This window comes from Peromyscus maniculatus, chromosome 4 (genome assembly GCF_049852395.1).
Source record: "Peromyscus maniculatus bairdii isolate BWxNUB_F1_BW_parent chromosome 4, HU_Pman_BW_mat_3.1, whole genome shotgun sequence".
NCBI lineage: Eukaryota > Metazoa > Chordata > Mammalia > Rodentia > Cricetidae > Peromyscus > Peromyscus maniculatus.
Genome location: NC_134855.1, coordinates 52,698,436 through 52,718,230, shown reverse-complemented (window position 1 = coordinate 52,718,230; position 19,795 = coordinate 52,698,436). Strand labels below are relative to the sequence as shown.

General features: G+C 39.6%; 1 protein-coding gene and 1 long non-coding RNA gene across 8 annotated transcripts in view; both read right to left on the bottom strand.

The window, feature by feature from the left end:
* Mtx2 (metaxin 2) overlaps positions 1 to 19,527 on the bottom strand; it is a 54,523-nt gene extending 34,996 nt beyond the window's left edge. Inside the window, exons 1-3 of one of the 7 annotated variants that reach the window (XM_076569712.1) lie at positions 19,283 to 19,503; positions 15,436 to 15,531; positions 14,828 to 14,903 (exon numbers count right to left, since the gene is read on the bottom strand). In XM_076569712.1, the coding sequence (XP_076425827.1) occupies positions 14,828 to 14,831 (4 nt within the window). In that variant the 5' untranslated portion in view covers positions 14,832 to 14,903; positions 15,436 to 15,531; positions 19,283 to 19,503. Of the gene's footprint in view, positions 1 to 14,827; positions 14,904 to 15,435; positions 15,532 to 19,070; positions 19,223 to 19,282 lie in introns of those variants that run through there. The other 6 variants (XM_076569713.1, XM_076569711.1, XM_042275488.2 and 3 more) reach the window with 6 other exon arrangements.
* Positions 67 to 14,821, bottom strand: LOC143272896 (uncharacterized). Its single transcript, XR_013050529.1, has 2 exons — positions 5,531 to 14,821; positions 67 to 5,155 (listed from the first exon to the last, which is right to left on the bottom strand). It is a non-coding gene; the product is annotated as an uncharacterized LOC143272896 (long non-coding RNA).
* Positions 19,528 to 19,795: the final 268 nt, after the last annotated feature.

Below are 19,795 nucleotides of genomic sequence, written 5' to 3'. Positions count from 1 at the left end.
TGTATGCAGAAAATGACCTGCTGCTTAACTCACCCTGAACATCTCGGAGCACACAAACACCACTGATTTTCTTTCTTCTTTTTTTTTTTTTTTTGGTTTTTTGAGACAGGGTTGGCTGTCTTGGAACTCACTCTGTAGACCAGAGTCTCTTGAACTCACAGAAATCCGCCTGCCTCTGCCTGTTGTTGAGTGCTGGGATTAAAGGTGTGTGCCACCACTGCCTGGCTTACCTTTTAGCACAGTCTAAGTGACCTAGTTTAAATAATTATAATGTGGGAAAAGAAATCACTAGCGCTATTCTGTAAGTGTGCCAAAAGTGAAAACCTCACTTTCGGTGGCACATTGCTAGATCTATTAACAATCCATGGAGGTGCCAGTCTATCCAAGTCACCAGTTCTCAACCTGTGGGTCGCAACCCCTTTGGGGTTGAACATATCAGATATTTACATTATGATTCCTACCAGCAGCAAAACTACAGTTATGAAGTAGCAACGAAATAATTTTAGGGTTGGGGGTCATCACAACATAAGGAGCTGTATTAAAGGGTCACAATATTGGGAAGGTTGAGAAGCACTGATCTAAGTAAACCCAAGAATCATGAACAATCATCACCACACATGGCAAGATACAAAGACTATTCTTGACATGAATAACATTAATTAAAGCTTTTTATTGTGAACCCCTGACTAAAGAGGCAGTCCAAAAAGACAACCTTTTTTCCACTTTTCTCTTTCCCAATGTCAAGCAAGGCAATACCCACTCCCCCACTTGCCCTAAATTATGTATCAAATAAAGGGAGGCGGACATTTTTAAAGCATAGTGATGACAATAGACTTATAATACCTGTAGCATTCTTAAAATTATTTTTAAAACAATAAAACGCTTTCAGTTTTTAACTAACTGTTCTTCAGTTGACTTTAGACTTCTGTTGTTTTAGACTACCTCCAATAGTATATTTCATATCACTTTACCCCTATGTTATTTCAATTTCCACTACTAAACCACTCCCTAAGAGGAAAGGCCATTTTAAACATCCTTAGAGAAGGAGCAGCCTCAGAATAACTAGAAAAGGTAAAACTAAAATAGTTTCTTTTTTTTTTTTTTTAAAGAATTATTTATTTATTATGTATACAGTGTTCTGCCTACATGAATGCTTGCAGGCCAGAAGAGGGCACCAGATCTCATTACGGATGGTTGTGAACCACCATGTGGTTGCTAGGAATTGAACTCAGGACCTCTGGAAGAACAGCCAGTGCTCTTAACTGCTGAGCCATCTCTCCAGCCCCGTAAAATAATTTCTTAAAAGGGAGTTGGTTAAGAAATAGAGGTTGGGAGAAAGGGTTGTTCAATACTGTCAAAGTGCAAGTTACTTATGCCTAGACCATCCCAAGAGTTATATGTGGTACTTGGAATGAAGACCCAAACCCTCAACTTGATGTGCCAGATCCTTCTTGGTCTTTGGAAAGTCACTCTTTCTACCCATCACACACCTTCTCCAGAGTCCTTCCCACCCTGCATTCCATCCATAATGCTCTTCCTCCAGTTTCTGAATCCACCGCCATTTTTCCTGCCCAGGAACTCTTTTGTGCTCTTTCCTCTACTTAGAATTATCTTTCTCTCCTCTTACGTCACAGCTCAGTTCAGACATCACTTGTTCAGGGAGAGTCTGGTTTGTGGATATATAACCCATGCAGCTGAACAGAGCCAGCACTCGGGAAGGACCTACTTAAGTGTTCTGCTGTCCTAGTCCTGGAGTCTTTAGTCTGTGAGCAAGAACCTCAAATTTTCATTTTGCACTGTACCCTACAAATGTTAAAGATGAACTTATCCCCAGGAAGTCTTTATTGATCTCCCTAAATTGCTCAAATGCTCCCTTACACAGACACCCTTTACACCACTTATCACAGTTGATATTTTTACAATCTGAGTTTTTAGTTATATCTCCAAGCAGAAAATAAACTGTGAATCTAGGATTGAGGCCATCCTTAGACCCTAGCATAGGAAATGCTGGCTGGATAAGGTTGGGTCTTATTAGCACTTCTTTTATTATTACTCTATATCATTATATGCTAACAGTGCTGCAGGGAAGATAAGAAAACTACACCACGTAGAAAAACATTAAAAAAAAAAAACTTTACCCAGACAACTTCAAGACCACACAAATCTAACTTATTAAACAGTTGCCTGAAAACAAGTAGATCTCCGATTTCAACTTACTTTTTTAAATCTTCCTACTTTCAATTCTAGCATAAATTTTTTATGTATCTGATACCTATTAAAGAAATCAACAACCATGATTGTTAAATCTATTTGGACCTGCATCCTGAATACTGCATTAAAAGGGATGTGAGATTTTAAAATGATGAACTCTGGGTTAAAGTCACAGGACGCAGAAAGCATTAACAGTGAGACAGCATGTTAGAGTTTGGGCCTTAACTATGCAGCTTAGAGAAGTATAACATTAATATCTGATTACTACGATTTGAACATGAAATGCCCCACACAAGCTCATGTGTTTTATAAAAGGCTTGGTGGCCAGCTGAAGCTACTCTAGGAAATCCTACAAACTTTAGGAGGCATGGCCTGGTTAGAGGAAGTACATCACTGGGGATATGCCTTTGAAGGCCCATCCTTCCTGATCCAGTCCATCGTTACCCTACTACCTGGCCACCAGAGAATGAGTAGACCACTCTGCCTTACATTCTCTAAGATGACTGACTGCCTTGCCTCAGGCCCAAAGCAATGGGGCCAGCCCACCAGGAATGGAAACCTCTGAAACCATAAATAAATCCTTTCTGCTTTGTTTTTTCACAGGAATTAATCACAGCAACAAAGACACCAATGAAAACTGTGTAGTTAGTGTAAAGTATCAAATAGAAATTTTAAGTTTTAGGGTTTATATCTGGGTAAGACATGCACAGCTAATTTACAGGTATTTCATTCTGCATATCAGACTGTCAAGCATAGCATAAAATATACACTCTAACCCCACATGGCAGACTATTGTTCTAAATAACTACTGCTGTAAGAGTAATCCTTGCGTACACTGTGAATATGTATTACTCTCATTGGTTAACAAAAAGCTGACAGGCCAGTAGCCAGGCAGGAAGTATAGGCAGGACACCCAGACACAGAAGACTCTGGGAGGAGGAAGAGCCAGAGTCAGAGGAGCTGCCAGCCAGCCACCAAGGAAGCAGTCAACAAGGGAGCAGAATGTATATATATGAAGCATAGATAAGAAATATGTGCTAATTTAAGTGTAAGAGTTAGCTAATAACAAGCCTGAGCTATTGGCCATGCATTTGTAAGTAATATTAAGCCTCTAAGTGGTTATTTGGGAACTGGTGGGTGGGAGAGACATGTACAACTACAATACCATATGGGTTCTATGGTGAACCCATAGAGATTCATGTGCTCCTGAACAAAGAGTCCTTCTCTTTCATGGTAAAAATCAGTTTTTTAGACCAAGAAAAGGCTGAGGAACATATATAAATTAGTAGGGAATCGGAGTTCCTGTCTACTTGTCTACTTGCTTACTTAACACCAAGCTCCTTCTGTCTAACTTGAATATGTCAAATTTTCCCTGAACACTTAACACTTGCTTTTATAAATTTACTCAAATAGTTTCCCTTCAATATTTCTTTTTATTGTCAAAACCCCAATTAAATATCTTCAGAGCCAAGTTTGTCACATTATTTCTCTTTTATATGTACTGTCCATAAAGTTTGTATTTGTCTTATGTCATAATTTTCTACCCTATCATACTGTGAGGTCAATATTGTATCTCTCATTTCCTACAAATAAATTCTTAGATACAAATGTTTTTCTGTAGCTCTGAAGTTATTTGTTAAAATCTTAGATTCTCAACTGCATCAAAACAAATCACAGCAGTTGTAATAATACATGCCAAAATAGTACATTTGAATTTATTAAGTCTTAATTTGTTGTCTAATTACCATTTCAAGCTAATGTATTTGTTGTAAGAATTCCAAAGTAAAACTATCTACTTTGGCAGCTAGAGAAAATGGCTCAGTTGGTAAAGTGTTTGATACCCAGAACCATTGAAAAAATTTGAATCTTCAGCACATGCTTGGAATCCTAATGATGGAAAGGCAAAGAGGAGATCTCTGGGGCTTGCTGGCAGGTCAATGAGCGAAATCAACGAGCTCCAGGTTCAGTGAGAGACCTGTCTCAAAAATAAGGTAGAAAGTAACTGATATCAACCACTGACCTCCATGTGTACACATGTGCATGCACACATGTGGTACACACTTGCATACAAAAACTACTGCCTGCTTGTGGAAAAATTAATTCATTCTAAGAAAAGAAACTACTATATGGTTCAGTAGGTAAAAGATTACCTAAAGCCAATAACCAGGACACATATTGTGTAAGGAGAAAACCAACTCCCATGGGTACTTTCTGATCCCTCCACATGTTATGGCATGAATGTACATGCATACACGCACACCCTCTAAATAAAACTGGGATATAATTTTTCTAAGATTAAAAAAACTATTTCAACTTTTTCATGCTAAAAAAAAGACACTCTTGGTGGTCTACTCTAATTTACATTTTAAAAATTAGAATTACTGGGAACTAAAAGAGATAGCCCGGTGGTTAGAGCTTTTGTTACTCTTGTAGAGGACCAGGGTTCAGTTTCCAGCACCCACATGGTGGTTCACAATCATGGCTTGCAACTCTAGCTCCAAGGGAGTTGATACCCTCTTCTGACCTCTTTAGGCACCAGGCACATACATAGTACACAGACATACATAAAGGCAAAACTCATCTATGTAATAAAGAAATCTAAATTCAAAACAATAGAATTGCAATTTAACAGTATTCAGGTAAACTTCCTTCAATTTTATTATTTTTATAAAGAATTATATTCCTATTTTGTAAATATAAAAAAATAACTAGAAATAAGTCAGAGCACTCTAAGCGCCTATCCCAATTGTTATTGAGAAGGTAGGTTGTCATTCATTTACCAACTTACTATTTTGCCCTAGTCAGTACCCTGATAATTTCTTACTTAGTGTGTTCCTTTACCAAAAGCAAAAAAAAAAAAAAAAAAAAGGCACCTCTAATTTCAGTCTTTAGGGGATAAAGACAAGTATTTTTATACAACTGAGTTCTTAAACTTAAAATGGACCTTTGCTGTGGGACGGTCTATATGTCAAATTGCTCTGATTGGTTAATAAATAAAACACTGGTTGGCCAGTGGCCAGGCAGGAAGTAGGTGGGACAAGGAGAGAGGAGAATTCTGGGAAGCAGAAGGCTGAGGCAGAGAGACACTGCAGCCACCGCCAGGACAAACATCATGTGAAGACTCTGGTAAGCCACCAGCCACGTGGCAAGGTATAGATTTATAAAAATGGGTTAATTTAAGATAAAAGAACAGTTAGCAAGAAGCCTGCCACGGCCATACAGTTTATAAGTGATATAAGCGTCTGAGTGATTATTTTATAAGTGGATTGTGGGACTGCGGGGCTTGGGGAACCTGGAGAGAAGCCCTCCAGCAACAGACCTTTCTCTATTCTTGCATGTATTTATGTTGAAGAAGACAAAACAAATTACAAAGGAACATGCACAGGCAGGTGGCCCACCCTCTGATTACAGCACATGTGAGGCCGAGGCAGGGGTATCATAAGTACCATGTGAGCATAAGCAACAAACAGACACTGTCTCAATAAAAACAAAACTTTTTTAAGTTTTAAAAATTAAATTAAATTAAAAAGACAGCTCTTAAATTTTTTAAAGCATAAACTAACAACACCAAACATAAATATTTGTTTGTATTTAAGCTATCCTCAAGCCTTATCAATAAATATAATCATAAAAATCAATATTCTTTACTAGCAGTCAATTATAATACTATTGAAATGATTTGATTGGTAGCAAATAAATCCACATATGTATATCAGTAGGTCCCTTAGAGAATTTACATATTACTTGCAGTGTCCTCAATGTCAAGTTAAGTGATAAGTCATTCTGGTGGCAGATGACTCTTCCATCCCATTCATTCAGGGTTACTTCACACTACCAAAGTGGTGACCCAATAAAGAAGTCTAGATTCCAAGGTCCATTTCTTGATCTAATCTAAGAGGACAAGAGACAGGCCATGAAAAGAGGTGCCCACTGTTGCTGGTCTCTCTTTTCTTAAATTCTGCATTTCTAATGCACAACATGACTCCTCTGGCATATGAACGTAGGTGAAGACATAATTTGTAGAATAATAGGCACTAATATTACACGCTGCTTCAATTCTGTCATTTTTCCAATCCATCAAATTGATTAATGCTATAATAACTCTACACAAACCTATCATTTGTACACTAATGAAGTCAAACTCAGTTTATCCTTAGGCGACTATATTCCAAAAGCTCATAGATGTCATATCTTCAGCTCAGCAACACTATTTAGAGACAGTGTTACAGAAATGGAATAAGACACATGTGCAGTCTATCTCCAAATTCAAATGACTTTCTGCCAAAGGTGTAAATACAAATGTAACAAAATGCTCAAACAAGCACTTGGCAGATCTTAATCAAAAGTTACTGTACAACACACAAAGAAAACAAGAAATAAATTTGCTAATTTGATATAGACACCAGACTGATGATCTCAGAGATATCAACAAATACACTACATTTAAAACCCATCTTCTGTCAGACAAATGTAATCAAATGGGTTTGCTGAGGAGCCCCATCGCACTGAACTAGGCCCTCTGGATAAGCGAGACAGTTGTTTAGCTTGAATTGTTTAGGGGGCTCCCAGGAAGTGGGACCAGGACCTGTCCCTAGTGCATGAGCCAGCTTTTTGGAACTTAGTGCCTATGGTAAGACACTTTGGGCAGCCTTGGTGCAGGGAGGAGGAGCTTGGACCTGCCTCAACTGAATGTACCAGGCTCTGATGACTCCCCATGGGAGACCTTGCCTTGGAGGAGGTGGGAATGGAGGGTAGGTTGGAGAGGAAGGCTGGGGGGTGGGAGGACAGGGGAATCTGTGGTTGATATGTAAAATGAATAGAAAATCTCTTAATTAAAATAAAAGATAATTAGACTTAAAATATGATATAAGACTATCAAAATGGGGATTTAAGGAATGCCGTATTAGGCATTAAATTCAACATTAATTCAACCTACGAGCTATAGAAAAGAAGGCAACGACAAACCCCAGCTAATAATCACAGGATGATTAAATAATGTCCCCAAGGTACAGGTGAAGGGAGGATGTTTAAAGACTTGACAACAAATGTGTTAAGGAATGACTCTTCCCAAAACAGGAGTTTAAAACCATTCTTCCAGGGATGGAGAGATGGTTCAACAGTTAAGAGCACACACTGCTCTTGCAGAGGACCCACATTCAGATCCCATTACCTACGCTGGGAAGCATACACTCACCTGTAACTCCAGCTCCAAGGAATCCAATGACCTCTTTTGGCCTCCAAAGGCACCTGCACTCACATGCATATACCACCACAGACACACACAATTAAAAATAAAAATAAATCTTGTGGTGATATTTTAATTGTGCTGAAATGTGATTTTACTTGTATGTTAATAAATAAAGTTTGCCTGGAGATCAGAGGTCACATAGGGAGGTCACATAGCCATAAACAGGATTCAGGTGGTGGTAGCACACGTCCTTAATCCGATCACATGGACAGGCGGAGTCTCTGTGGGGTCAAGGACACAGCCAAGCGTGGTGACACACGCCTTTAAACCCAGTACCAGCCATAGAGACCTGGAGGTTTGTATAGACGGGCAGTGACAAGGAAGTCATGTGGCTGGGCTTAGAGCCAATGAGAAGGCAGAACAGGAAGGCAATAAAAACACAAGTTAGACAGGAAGAAACTCTCTCTGGGGAAGCTACAGTGGCGAGGTGGTAAGATAAGGTAGTCGTGGCTCTTCGCTAGTTCTCTGATCTCTTTGGCTATTATCTCTGTATTTGGCTCTATGTTTCTTATTTAATAAGACTGTTTAGAAATTAGTCTACAAAATCTTTTTTAAAAAAATTCTCCCAGCACCTCAACAGTTTGAGAAATCAGTTCATACTAGAAAATGGCTCATGTTTTTTTATTAAAAGGGAGAAGTGCAGAATTCATGTTGTCATTTTCATAAACCTAAAATACAGGTAGGTGGTATTATGTAGCACAGTGGTTAAGTAATTTAGAATTTAAAGCAAGAATGTGCATATACAAAGATTAAAGACTAACAGATTCATAAGGACTCAATAAGGGTTCTGCAGAGCTTCCAATGTGCCTCAGTATAGATTGCTTGCCTAACATGCACAAAGATCTAGGCTCAATCTCTAATACCCTATAAACCAGGTACTATGGCACAGGCCTATAATCTCAGCAGTCAGGAGGTGAGAGCAGCAGCATCAGAAGTTCAAAGCCATCCTTGGCTACACAGCAAGTTCAAGACCAGCCCAGACTATATGAGATCCTGTCTCAAAAAAAAAAAAAAAAAAAAAAAAAAAAAAAAAAAAAAAAAAAAATTTTGTGGCCCTTTCTTCGTTACAAATTATCTTAAGTCATTAGGAAGAAGAAATCTATTGATTGATATCAGAGCCTTTGTTGCTTGTGGTGTGTGAATACATATACTGTACAAGCATTCATTTCAGAAAGTACATTTAGCAAATCTACAATCAATTTTTGTTCACTTATTATAATACACACATAAAAACAATGTCCTAGAGACACAAATGACACTTAAAAAGAGATTACATTCTTTCCATCTCTTTCATTCATTTAGCTCAGCTAAGGTGATATTGAGGATCTATGCAGATCAATTCAAAAAGTTTTTGGCCATCTTACTGTTTACTCAAGTTAAGTATTTGTGGATATATGCACATTAAAACATACTTTGGTGATATATTGTAATCCTAAGATTCCCCTCAAAAATATTATTAAAGCCATTTAAATGAACAAACGAGCTATTAAATGCCTAAAACACATAAATTAATAAGAAAAAGATGAATATAAAATTGTCATTGTACTTCAGAATCTAATTTTACTGAATGGGTAACATGGAAGGAAAGGAAATAAAGGGGGATAGCAACCATTTACAGCACAGTAAGTGAAAACAGGTGGTGTAAAGAAAAAGTTAAGGCCTCAAATCATGTAGATTCTCCCAATTTTACAATTTATCAACTGAGTAACCTTGGCCAAGTTGCTTAACCTTTTCTGACCTCATTATCTTACTGTAAAAGGGGAAATAGTAAATGTCTTCTAAGACTGTTGAAAGAATAAAATTAGATGAGTTATATTAAGAATCCTAGTTCCCATCACATGAGAGGCACAGACAGGAATCCCTAGAGCATGCTGGCTATCCAGACTAGCCATTACTCATGAGGTTTGGGTTAGACTGACGGAAGCTCTGACTCAGTGAATAAGGTGAACAGCAACCAGTGAAGACAACAGAAATCTAGACCGACCACACAAGCGCGCGCGCACACAGCTGATCTGCTCAGCAGTTGCTACATTATTCAAAAAGAAAAACAAATAGACTCCAACTGATTAATTCAATTCATCTAACATAACTCAAATCTTACCACATCTTTTTCTACAGGCAGACCAATAAAGTCGATTACCTATGGTGCAAAGATCATCTAAAACAGTAAACTGAAATATAAGTATCTGTCTTTAATCTGTACTCTATGATTTCTTTACACAAACACATGGCAAGATGGAGAAATATTTTAGGGGAGTACAGTGATTTAATTTTAGGTGTCAACTTGTACATATCAAGGACTATTCAGAGAACTATCAAGGTGCTATTTGTGGGTCTGTCTGTGAGGATGTTTACAGAAGAGAGTGGTAAAGAAGTGCTTCTCCTAATCAGCTAAGAAGCAAAAGCAAATAAAAATTTGATATGAAGGCCAAGCCCAATGTGGGCGGTACCATCCCTGAGCAGGTGGTCCTGGGTTGTATCAGAAAGCTGGTTGAGTAAGCCATGAGGAACAAGCCTGTTGGAAGCCAGGCCAATCCAAGGCTTTTTCAGAGGCCCTGATGAAAGAATAAATAGAACTTTAGCTCTGTGTCCTTGCCCAGGGGCAGACTTGGCAAGGGCTGGTCTCAGGCTAGGGCCATGGCCTAGACCAGTAGTTATCAACTTTCCTAATTCTGCAACTTTTTAATATAGTTCCTCAAGTTGTGGTAAACCCCCCCCAACCATAAAATTATTTTCACTACTACTTCATAACTGTCATTTTGCTACTATTGTGAATTGTAATGTAAATATCTGTAAAAATGCAGGTTATCTGATATGTGAACCTTGTGAAAGGGTCATTCAACCCCCAAAGGGGTCACAAGCCATTGGTTGAGAACCACTGGCCTAGAAAGAGTTAGGGTTTCAGTTCCTGGGAATCTGGTTTTCCCCACTGAAGGGTGTGGTTATCAGCACTAAGGCAGTTGTGTCTTAAGTATCCTATGTTCTCCTAGCCAACATTGTTTGATTTAGCTTTCTGCTGACTTTGGTCCTCTTCTCCCCTACAAACAGCATATAAGATACTATACTTTTGCCAGGCGGTGGTGGCGCATGCCTTTAATCCCAGCACTTGGGAGGCAGAGGCAGGCAGATCTTTCTGAGTTCGAGGCCAGCCTGATCTACAGAGCGAGATCCAGGAAAGGCCCAAAGCTACACAGAGAAACCCTGTCTCAAAAAACCAAAAAGATACTATACTTTTAATAAAACTGCATAAGCTACCAGTTTATCAAGACCTCCTGGACCCAGCTTTCTGTCATCTTCTCATTCCTGGTCCTCCCCATCAACACCTGCCCATTAGGGACCCTTATTCCCATGGGTTCAGGTCACAAGCCAGTAAGCAGCATTCTTCCAAGACCTCTGCATCAGTCCCTGTCTCCTTCCTATCCTGACTTCTTCCCTTCACTTCCCCGATGATGGACTACAAAGTGTAAGAGGAAACAAACATTCCCCTACCACCAAAAATAAATAATAATGCACAAGAGGAGATCGTGCTCCCTTCCTCCCTCTTCCTTCTCTTGCTTCCTTTCCTCCCTGAGCAGAGTCCTCGTTCCTACCCGGGACACCAGAACTACAATCTTTGGACTCTTGAGACTTAACATCAGTCACTCCCTGGGTTCTCTCAGACCTTGACTCTTAGACTGAAGTATCAGCTTCCCTGATTGTGAGAACCTCAGATCTGGACTGAGCCCACTTAACAGCAACCCATCTCCAGGTTACAGTCAGCCTGTATGGAGCATCTCATCCTGCATAAGCCAATGAGCCAACTCCTCCAAGAAAGCCCCTCTCACCTGTTCATGCCTATACCTGTGCCCTATTGACTTTCCTCCACTGGAGAACCCTAATACAGAGGAAAATACATACAGAGTCATTCGTCATTCCAACTTAAGAACAAAAAAAGCAATTACCAGTGAAACAGTTAACATATTATAACTAGTTCTCATCACTAGCCAAATCAGTGTCTTAAACTGATAAATGGTAATGGTAAAAACAATGAAAACATAACAATCCTTAAATGAATAAAACAGGCAAGTCAGAAACATTACTTACAGTTAAAGATGTCCATAGCTTCTGTTTGCCTGTTTTTTGTTTTTGTGGTACTGAGGACTGAAACCAGGGCCTCAGCGTGCTAGGAAAGCATGCTAGGCAAGTATTCTACTGGGCTATGTTCCCATCCCCCAACATTTTCATTTACCATAAAGACTGATAAGCAAAGGAAACTAACAAATGGCCAGTAATGATGGCCTCTTAATGCTCAATAGATGAAAAATTTATTTACATAAAGTTCTAGTCAATGCTTAGGCTGACCAGATAATGAAACATATGTGAAAATTCTATTATGACGAAGAATGTAGTATTCAATAGGATAAATATATACCGGATATCTTTTTATTAATCCAAGGGCAAACTAAGTTATAAAGAAATTTCTGTGGTTTAGAAAAGTTCTTAGTGATAAAAATATGCAATTAGCACAAAAACACACAATGAAATGAATTTTATGGCTTCTATTTTGCTAACACAGTTACAGTTAATGGAAATTGTCATGACAAAATGATTGTTTTTATGAAAAGAACCTTCATTACTAGCCCATCAAATTTCATTTTTATTACTGATGTAAAAAAGTTCAAAACCATGATTCATTTATAGACTATACAAAAATAAGAAAAGAGTTCAAGAATAGAGGGTCATTTACAAAGCAATAAAAAATTAAAGCATTCATTTTTCTTACTGGCAAGGCGAATACTTCTCCACATGTAAATGAGTTTAGCTAAATTTACTGAATATTATAATTTCTGTCTTTAAAAAAAATGAAAGTCTGAATTTTCAACATCTATTTGATTATCTTCAGTCTATCTAATAACTACTTCTCAAGATATTTTTTAAATGTTTGAAAAATGTTAAGAGATTTGATGTTTTCTTTTAATTTCCACTCAAATATGGAAAGCTTAAGCTAATATTAATAACTCAAAAGCCTTCACAGAGATAATACTGACATATTTTACAGGGTACCCATCACCAAAATCTTTTAAGCTAAGTCATTAAAAATCATGGAGCTGTGGGTATTGCTGAGTGGCAGAGTATTTGTCTAACATACTCAAGGCACTGCGTTCCATCCCACATACATCTCAAAGAGAGAAGATGTTATTTAAGAGTATCAAATTGTAAGAACTTACAAGAAAATTAAAATTCACATTATAGCTCAATTGTGGACTATTTCAGTAAACATGTCTTTCAAAGAATCTTAGCAACATATTAAAGTTTTCAAAGGGAGCAAAGCATTGCCTTTAACAATCTGGTTTGCAATAAATTCATGAATACAGTAAAACCAAATAAGAGGTCATCCTCCTGTCAATCAACTATACATTGCCTCTCATCTAAAGTATAACCTTATCTGTCTATTTGGTGTTACCACCTGCCCCTTCAATATCAACTTCACATCACCAACATAAGTTCCATAATATAATACTATCCATATGACTGATAATGAAAAAAAAAAAAAGATTATCTGAAATGCGACGGCCAGTTCAATAATTTCTCAGTAATTCTTTAGTGCCTTTCTCAATACTAGGAAATCCTCAGAACACCACGTTAAAAACAACTAAGAAAATATTTTATCTTCAAGAGCAAAAGAACTGAATGTATTGTGCTCTGCACATTTTTTAAATTAGTGCATTTCTTCAATTATCTGTTGTAGTTTTCATCATTAAATACTTTGAGAGTCAATACGGCCTTGTGAACAGTAGCACTACTGCCCCTTCACACCAAAAACAAACAAGCAAACCAGCAAAGAACCCACCCTACTTTTTTGGTAGTGCAGAACATCAAATACAGGGCCTTGAAAATGAAAATGCTCTTCCCATTTTAAGAAATTTATCCCCCCCAAAAAAAACCCACAAACACAAATGCAAGCACCATAGCAAAGAGAAAAATCATATATTCCTTCAATGGCTTTGGCACACATCAACGTGACCAAACTGACTTGCCGAATCCCCTGTCTACTCTCTAGCTAATATGGACGGCCAGACTATTACACAGTAACACCTCAACGTGACCAAACTGACTTGCCGAATCCCGTCTACTCTCTAGCTAATATGGACGGCCAGACTTACACAATAACACCTCAACATGACCAAACTGACTTGCCGAATCCCGTCTACTCTCCAGCTAATACGAATGGCCAGACTATTGCACACTAAGTGGTAGGAATACAAAACAAGACAACAGCCATCATGAGGCCCACAAAACACCTCCACCTGGTTATTCTAATACTAATGGAGGTGCTGCTGTGAAGGAATTCAACTGATACAATGAAAATTCATAATCAGATCATTTTTAAAAAAGAGATTATAATGGGTAGTCTGGCTTAAAAACTTAAAAGCCCTTTAAAAGAGGGACTAAGTCTTGCCTGAGATACACATTCCAAACAGCACTGGTCCCAAAATGCTTTCTCTTCTCCCTAGAGCCCCTGTTCCTGACTATCTGCTTTTCACATGTTCAATTTGCTGGGTCAGACACACAACAGGAGCATGAGCTGGTTTGAGGGTTCCTGTGTAGACACAGGGCTCCTACTGCCACCATCTTTCATGTATACTGACTGATATAATAACGTCAAGGCCCCAGCACTCAGGAGGCAGAGGCAGAGGCAGCTCTACGAGACTGAGGCCAGCCTGGTCTACATAGTAAGATCCAGGCCAACCTGGCAAGGCTACATAGTGAGACCCTGTCTCACAAAAACAAAACAAAACTAAACTAAACTAAAAACCCATCAGAATATGATTTCACAATGGCCAAGTAGTGGTGGCCCATGCCTTTAATCCTAGAACTTGGGAGGCAGAGGCAGGCAGAGCTCTGTGAGTTCAAGGCCAGCCTGATCTACAAAGAGTGTTGTTGCAGGATAGCCAGAGCTACACAGAGAAACCCTGTATTGAAAAACAAAAATCAAAAAACAAACAAAAAAATGATCTCACAAGTAAATTATGGTTTCTTTACTATAATGAAATACTACATAGCTATTCAAATATGACAGCATATAATTTCATCATAGACATAAGAGGAGATCCATTCTATATGACAAAAGAAATGTACCCTCTATATTATCTATGTCTGTATTTTAATTTAGGGGAAATAAATGATAGATTTGCTCACCAAAGATCTGAATATGAGATAGGATTTTAAAGTCTTAATCCTGGCAGTAGGTTGTCAAGTGATTTTCACTTTATTCCTTATAGTTCTCTGGATTACTTTCATTCTCTATAATGACCATGTATCATTACTATTATTATTATATTTTTAAAAATCTCATTTGACAAGGAAAAAAATGTCGGAGGCACTTACACATTCAAATGGTGTTCAGTCTTGAGAAGAAACAGGAGTTGTTTAAGTGGACACTTCAAGCAGACAACAGCATGTGCTAAAGATGGACATTACAAACAGTTTAGAAAGGCTGAGGTTGAGGGAAGCGAGCGACAAGAGATGAAGCTAGAGAGACAGGCTTGGACTTAGGTGTAGGGAGGTTTTGAAGCCACTCAACCCTACTGACACTGGGAAAACCAAGGAAGGTGTTGAAACAAGAGAAGTTGCACTAATATTTTAAGAAAATAAAACTTAAAAAGACAACAATCCCACTGAGACTTGTAATATACAGATTATTTTAGAAGGAGTCAAGAGATATTGGAATCCCAAAAAATAGCTAATTCAAAGACTAATACAATAAGCTAATTAAGAATTAACAAAATCTTGAAAAACAAGTTAAGAGTTGTGGAGACAGAGAAAGCCACACTAAGGAATAAGAATGGGAAACTGTGAGCAAGAGAGAAACACTTCTAGGAAAAGACAAAAGTGATCAGTGCTTTGGACCTGTGGGGAAGCAGGTACATCACAACAAAGCTGTTCACTTCAAGGTGAGGACACACAGCAAGTGACCAAGGTCTCACAATCCTCACCTCTTAGTTTCTACCAGTTCCCAATGCCACAGAGAGGATCAAAACTTTAGAAAACGTGAGTCTTCGGGGAACACTCCAGATCCACACTACAGCAGCCTACAAAAACATGTCCTTTACAAATCAGTCTCTCAGGGAAGGCACTGCAGAAATGTCACAGACAGATACCAGAGGCCTTAAATGTTTCTAAAAGAAATACCAAAAAAGTGTGCTAGCTCATGTTCACTGGAAGTATAACCAAACTATCATTTATATTAAAACTTAAAGAGTTCTCAATTACAAAAAAATTGATAATTATTTATTGTTATAACAGGACTTTGTAAATATATCTCTACCCCACAGGTTACCCTCTTCCAAGAATGCTAAATTAACCAGAAACAAAACACTGCGGATAGTTGTTGGTCTGAGTTACACTTATAAATCACTTAGAGGTCAAGGTCAAAGTCAGATTATTTTCTTTTCAGTTCTCAACTAAGTATAATCTTTTAACTTAAAAATTTATAATCACTTAAATTACAGAAGTCAAGTTGGCTCACTATAGTAATTCAAACAATTCAGAAACACAGTCCTCCACCCTCTAGCAACATTTTATACTTACTTGAAACTCCTAAGGAGAATTTGTGAACCCTTCTAACAAGTTTTTCTTTGCTTATGTAAGCATATATGTGTGTATACAGAATATATATCATGCTGTAACTTTTTACTTAATATATTAATTCTAGCCTGCAAGCTAATATACATAGCATTTCTTCAGTTTTAGTATCTGTAAACATACAAGTATATCCACTGCTTTTTATAAATTTTCTTTATTCCTTTTTCCTCTACTAAAGGCAGGATCTCTCTATACAGTCCAGATTAGCCTGGAACTGGCAATCCTCCTGCCTCTGCTTTCCAATGGCTACTATTACAGTGTTTATCACCATGTCAGAAATAAATTTGCCTTCTGAAACGACAAATGTGATGTTTTTAACATTGGTACATACTGTGTAAAGATTAAGTCAAGCTACTTAACATGTCCATCATCAACTTATCAACAACTTTCTTGTGATAACATTAGAAATCTATTCTTTTGGCTATTTTGAAACATACACTTGTGCTGGTTGGTTTCTGTCAAGTTTTCACAAACTCAGACCTATTGTGAAAGAGGGCAATCAACTGAAAAAATCCTTCCATCAGACTGGCCTGTGGGCAAGGCCGTGGGGCATTTCCTTTATTAATGACTGATGCGGAGGGCCCAGTTCACTGTGGGCATGTGCCACCCCTGGCCAGGTGGTGCTGGGTTGGCTGTATGAAGAAACAGGCTGAGAAAGCTACTGGAAGCAGTGGTCTTCCTCCAGGTCTGCACTTGACTTCCTGCCCTGCCTTCCCTTCCTGAGGGACTGTCAACTGTCAACTGAAATACCCCTTCCTGCCCAAGCTGTTTTGTCATGGCCTCTACCATGGCGTTAGAAACCTAAGGAAGACAATGTTCCTATCAACTGTGGTCACCATGGAGGAACACAAACCATGAGTCTAAATGAAACGTTGTGCTCTCTGATCAACAGCGCTCCTTTCCACCTCTCTCCTCCCTAACCACCACCCACTGCCCCAGCCTCTGGCAATCACCTGTCCACTCTCTGCTTCTGTAAGATGAACTTCGTTCAGATTCAACACAAAAGCCAGATCTGTTCCTAGCTGGTGTCACTTAATCTAAGGTCCCCTAGTTCTATCCATGGCATCATGAATGAAAGAACTGCCTTCTTGTTAAGGCTGTATAGTATTCATTTTGTATATATGCCCATCCTTTTGATCCATTCATCTGCTGACACACACCTAGTTTGCTTCCATGGCTTGGCTATTATGAACAGTGTTAATAATGGAGTCAAGATAGCTCTCTGACAACTCACTTATTTTAGGTACTGAAATGGAACTTAGATTGGTATATCAAAATCTGACAAACATCTGGAACATTCTTATTTTTTGCTATCAGAAATAATGCTATACTAAAGATTACTGTATAGTTCTTGTAAGAATTGGCTCTCAAATTTCTATCAGATAAATCCACATACAGATGATTTCTGGGTTAAAGTATAACATTTTAGTAAATATTACTGTGCTTGACTCCTAAAGGGAGCCCAACTTACAGACCCACTAAGGAATGTTTCTCTAATCTCTATGCCCCTGCCAATACTAGAGAGTGTCATATTCACTTCTGCCTACCTAAGTAGAAAATTTATCAGTTATTCATGGAGTACAGCTTTCCCCCTGTCCACTGTCTACTTGTACTTCTCCTTTTATGAAATACCATTTAGATTCCTTGCCTTTCTTTTGGAAGGTTTTCTTTTCTAATTGGTTTTCTTATTAATATGTACAAATTTATTATGGTGGTTTTTTCCCTGTTGTTAATGTTTGTTTTGTTTGAAACATGTTCCTAGAAAGCCCAGGCTAGCTAGTCTCAAGCCTGCAATCCTCCTGTCTCAGCCTCCCAAGTGTTTGTGATTACAGACAAGAGTCACCACACCCAGCTATTCACCTGTCTTTTTATCATCAAAAGCTTTCAATATTTTTATACAACCAACTCTGCCAATATTTTCCTTTATCGAGTATATATTCTGTGTTTTGCCTAGGAACCTCTTCTGCTATCCAGTATTATTAAAATAATATCCTGCATTTGTCCTTGATATTTTCTTCTAATTATTTTATTATAAATTAGTTTGTGTTACATTTAAATCTTTAATACATCTAAAATTTACTCATGCAATATTTTGACTTAGGAGCTGTTCCAATACTATTTATTGAATTATCTATCTTGAAATGCTTCCTCCTACTATAATAGATTACTACAAAGAGCTAAGGCAAGGTACAGAAATAACCATCACTTGAAATCTCAGTATCACTCACTTACTCAAGTCATGGGTATTTATGAAGAACCAACCGACAGGTACTAGGATACAACGGAGAACAAAAAAGCATCCCTGCTTTCATGAAGCTTACAATCTCTCTAGTTTTTCCCTTCTCACATAGAATATTTTAAAGGAAAAAGGAAATCTATGTCCACGCAAACTCAATACAGTTGGCAAAGTTATAACACATTATGCTTTTCATTTCCCTGCTTTATCTCAAATGTCCCTGTTTATTGTAGTGACTGTCTCCTTATCATACTCATATGGAAAACACTGCAGGAGTTAACGTTCATTCATTAACCTAAAACCTTCACTTTCTCTACCACCTATCACTTCCACCAAAAAAAAAAAAAAAAAAACTCAATAAGAATATATAATATATATAATAAATCTATTTACAAGTCCAGTTCGACCATCAGGTCAAAGGTGTTTACTTTCTTTAAACTTCATGCAAATTGAGAAGAGAGCCAAGAACCCTACGGATTTTGCACATGGCTTGGAGAAGCAAGAACTTCGGTGGCCAACAACAGGTCAAGGGGGGACGCTCCTCGGCGAGGGTCACCTTCAACCTGGGAGCCCACCGCCCCCAGAGACGGCCCCACCCCCACCCACAGAGGCCCGGGGTGGGGGGCGGGCCGACGGCGCTGTGACCACGCCCCCACCTGGCTCCCAACCCCGGGGCCTCCCCGGCAAACCCCCAAACCGCCGAGCGGCGGAACAAAGCGCCGCGGGAGGGGAGCGGGCCGGACTCCGTGCCTGCGGGGTGACCTTGGCCTTCCGTCCTCAGTTTCCTCAAGCGCAAAGTGAGGCCCGGCCTGCACGGCCGCCGCCGCCTCCCCCCGGGCTGCGGGCTCAGGACCCTCGTCCCACGGTTACCGGGAGACTCCGGCCCTTTCCCCCCGCCGCGCGGCTCCCCGCCCGCCGCGGCCCCGCGCCGCCCCCGCCCCGTCCGCGCCCACGAGGGCTACCTGCGATCTGGGAGACGAACGCTTCCGCCACCAGAGACATGGCGGCTGCGGGGCCCTGGACGCGCGCCTGCGCCCCGCGGCCCTCGGCGCCCGCCCGCCCGCGCGACCCCGGCGGCGCCCCTGCAGCTAACGAGCCTGGCTGGGCCCGCGCTCGGACACGCAGACGACACCTCAGCCGCCGAGGCCCGGCCGCAAGGTTACCGCCAGGCCGGCCGGGGACTTCCGGCGTCGCTGACAGCGCGCGCCGGCACTTCCGGCTGCTCCGCCCCGCGCGCCCCGGCCCCGCGGGAGCCCCTGAAGATGAGGCTCTCCGTGTGTGATGTCTCTAGGTGCCTAGAGACACACGTGTGTCGGTGCTTTTGAATATTTTTGCATGCTTCTAGCAACCTACCAAGATGGAAACAAGCTTAAAGAACTTAAAGTATCCGGGCCGGTACTGCTGAGGCCCAGAAACTCAGAATTCCCTCAGTTCCACCGCCTGCAGGATTTGAGGTCCCCGGACAGATATTAAGT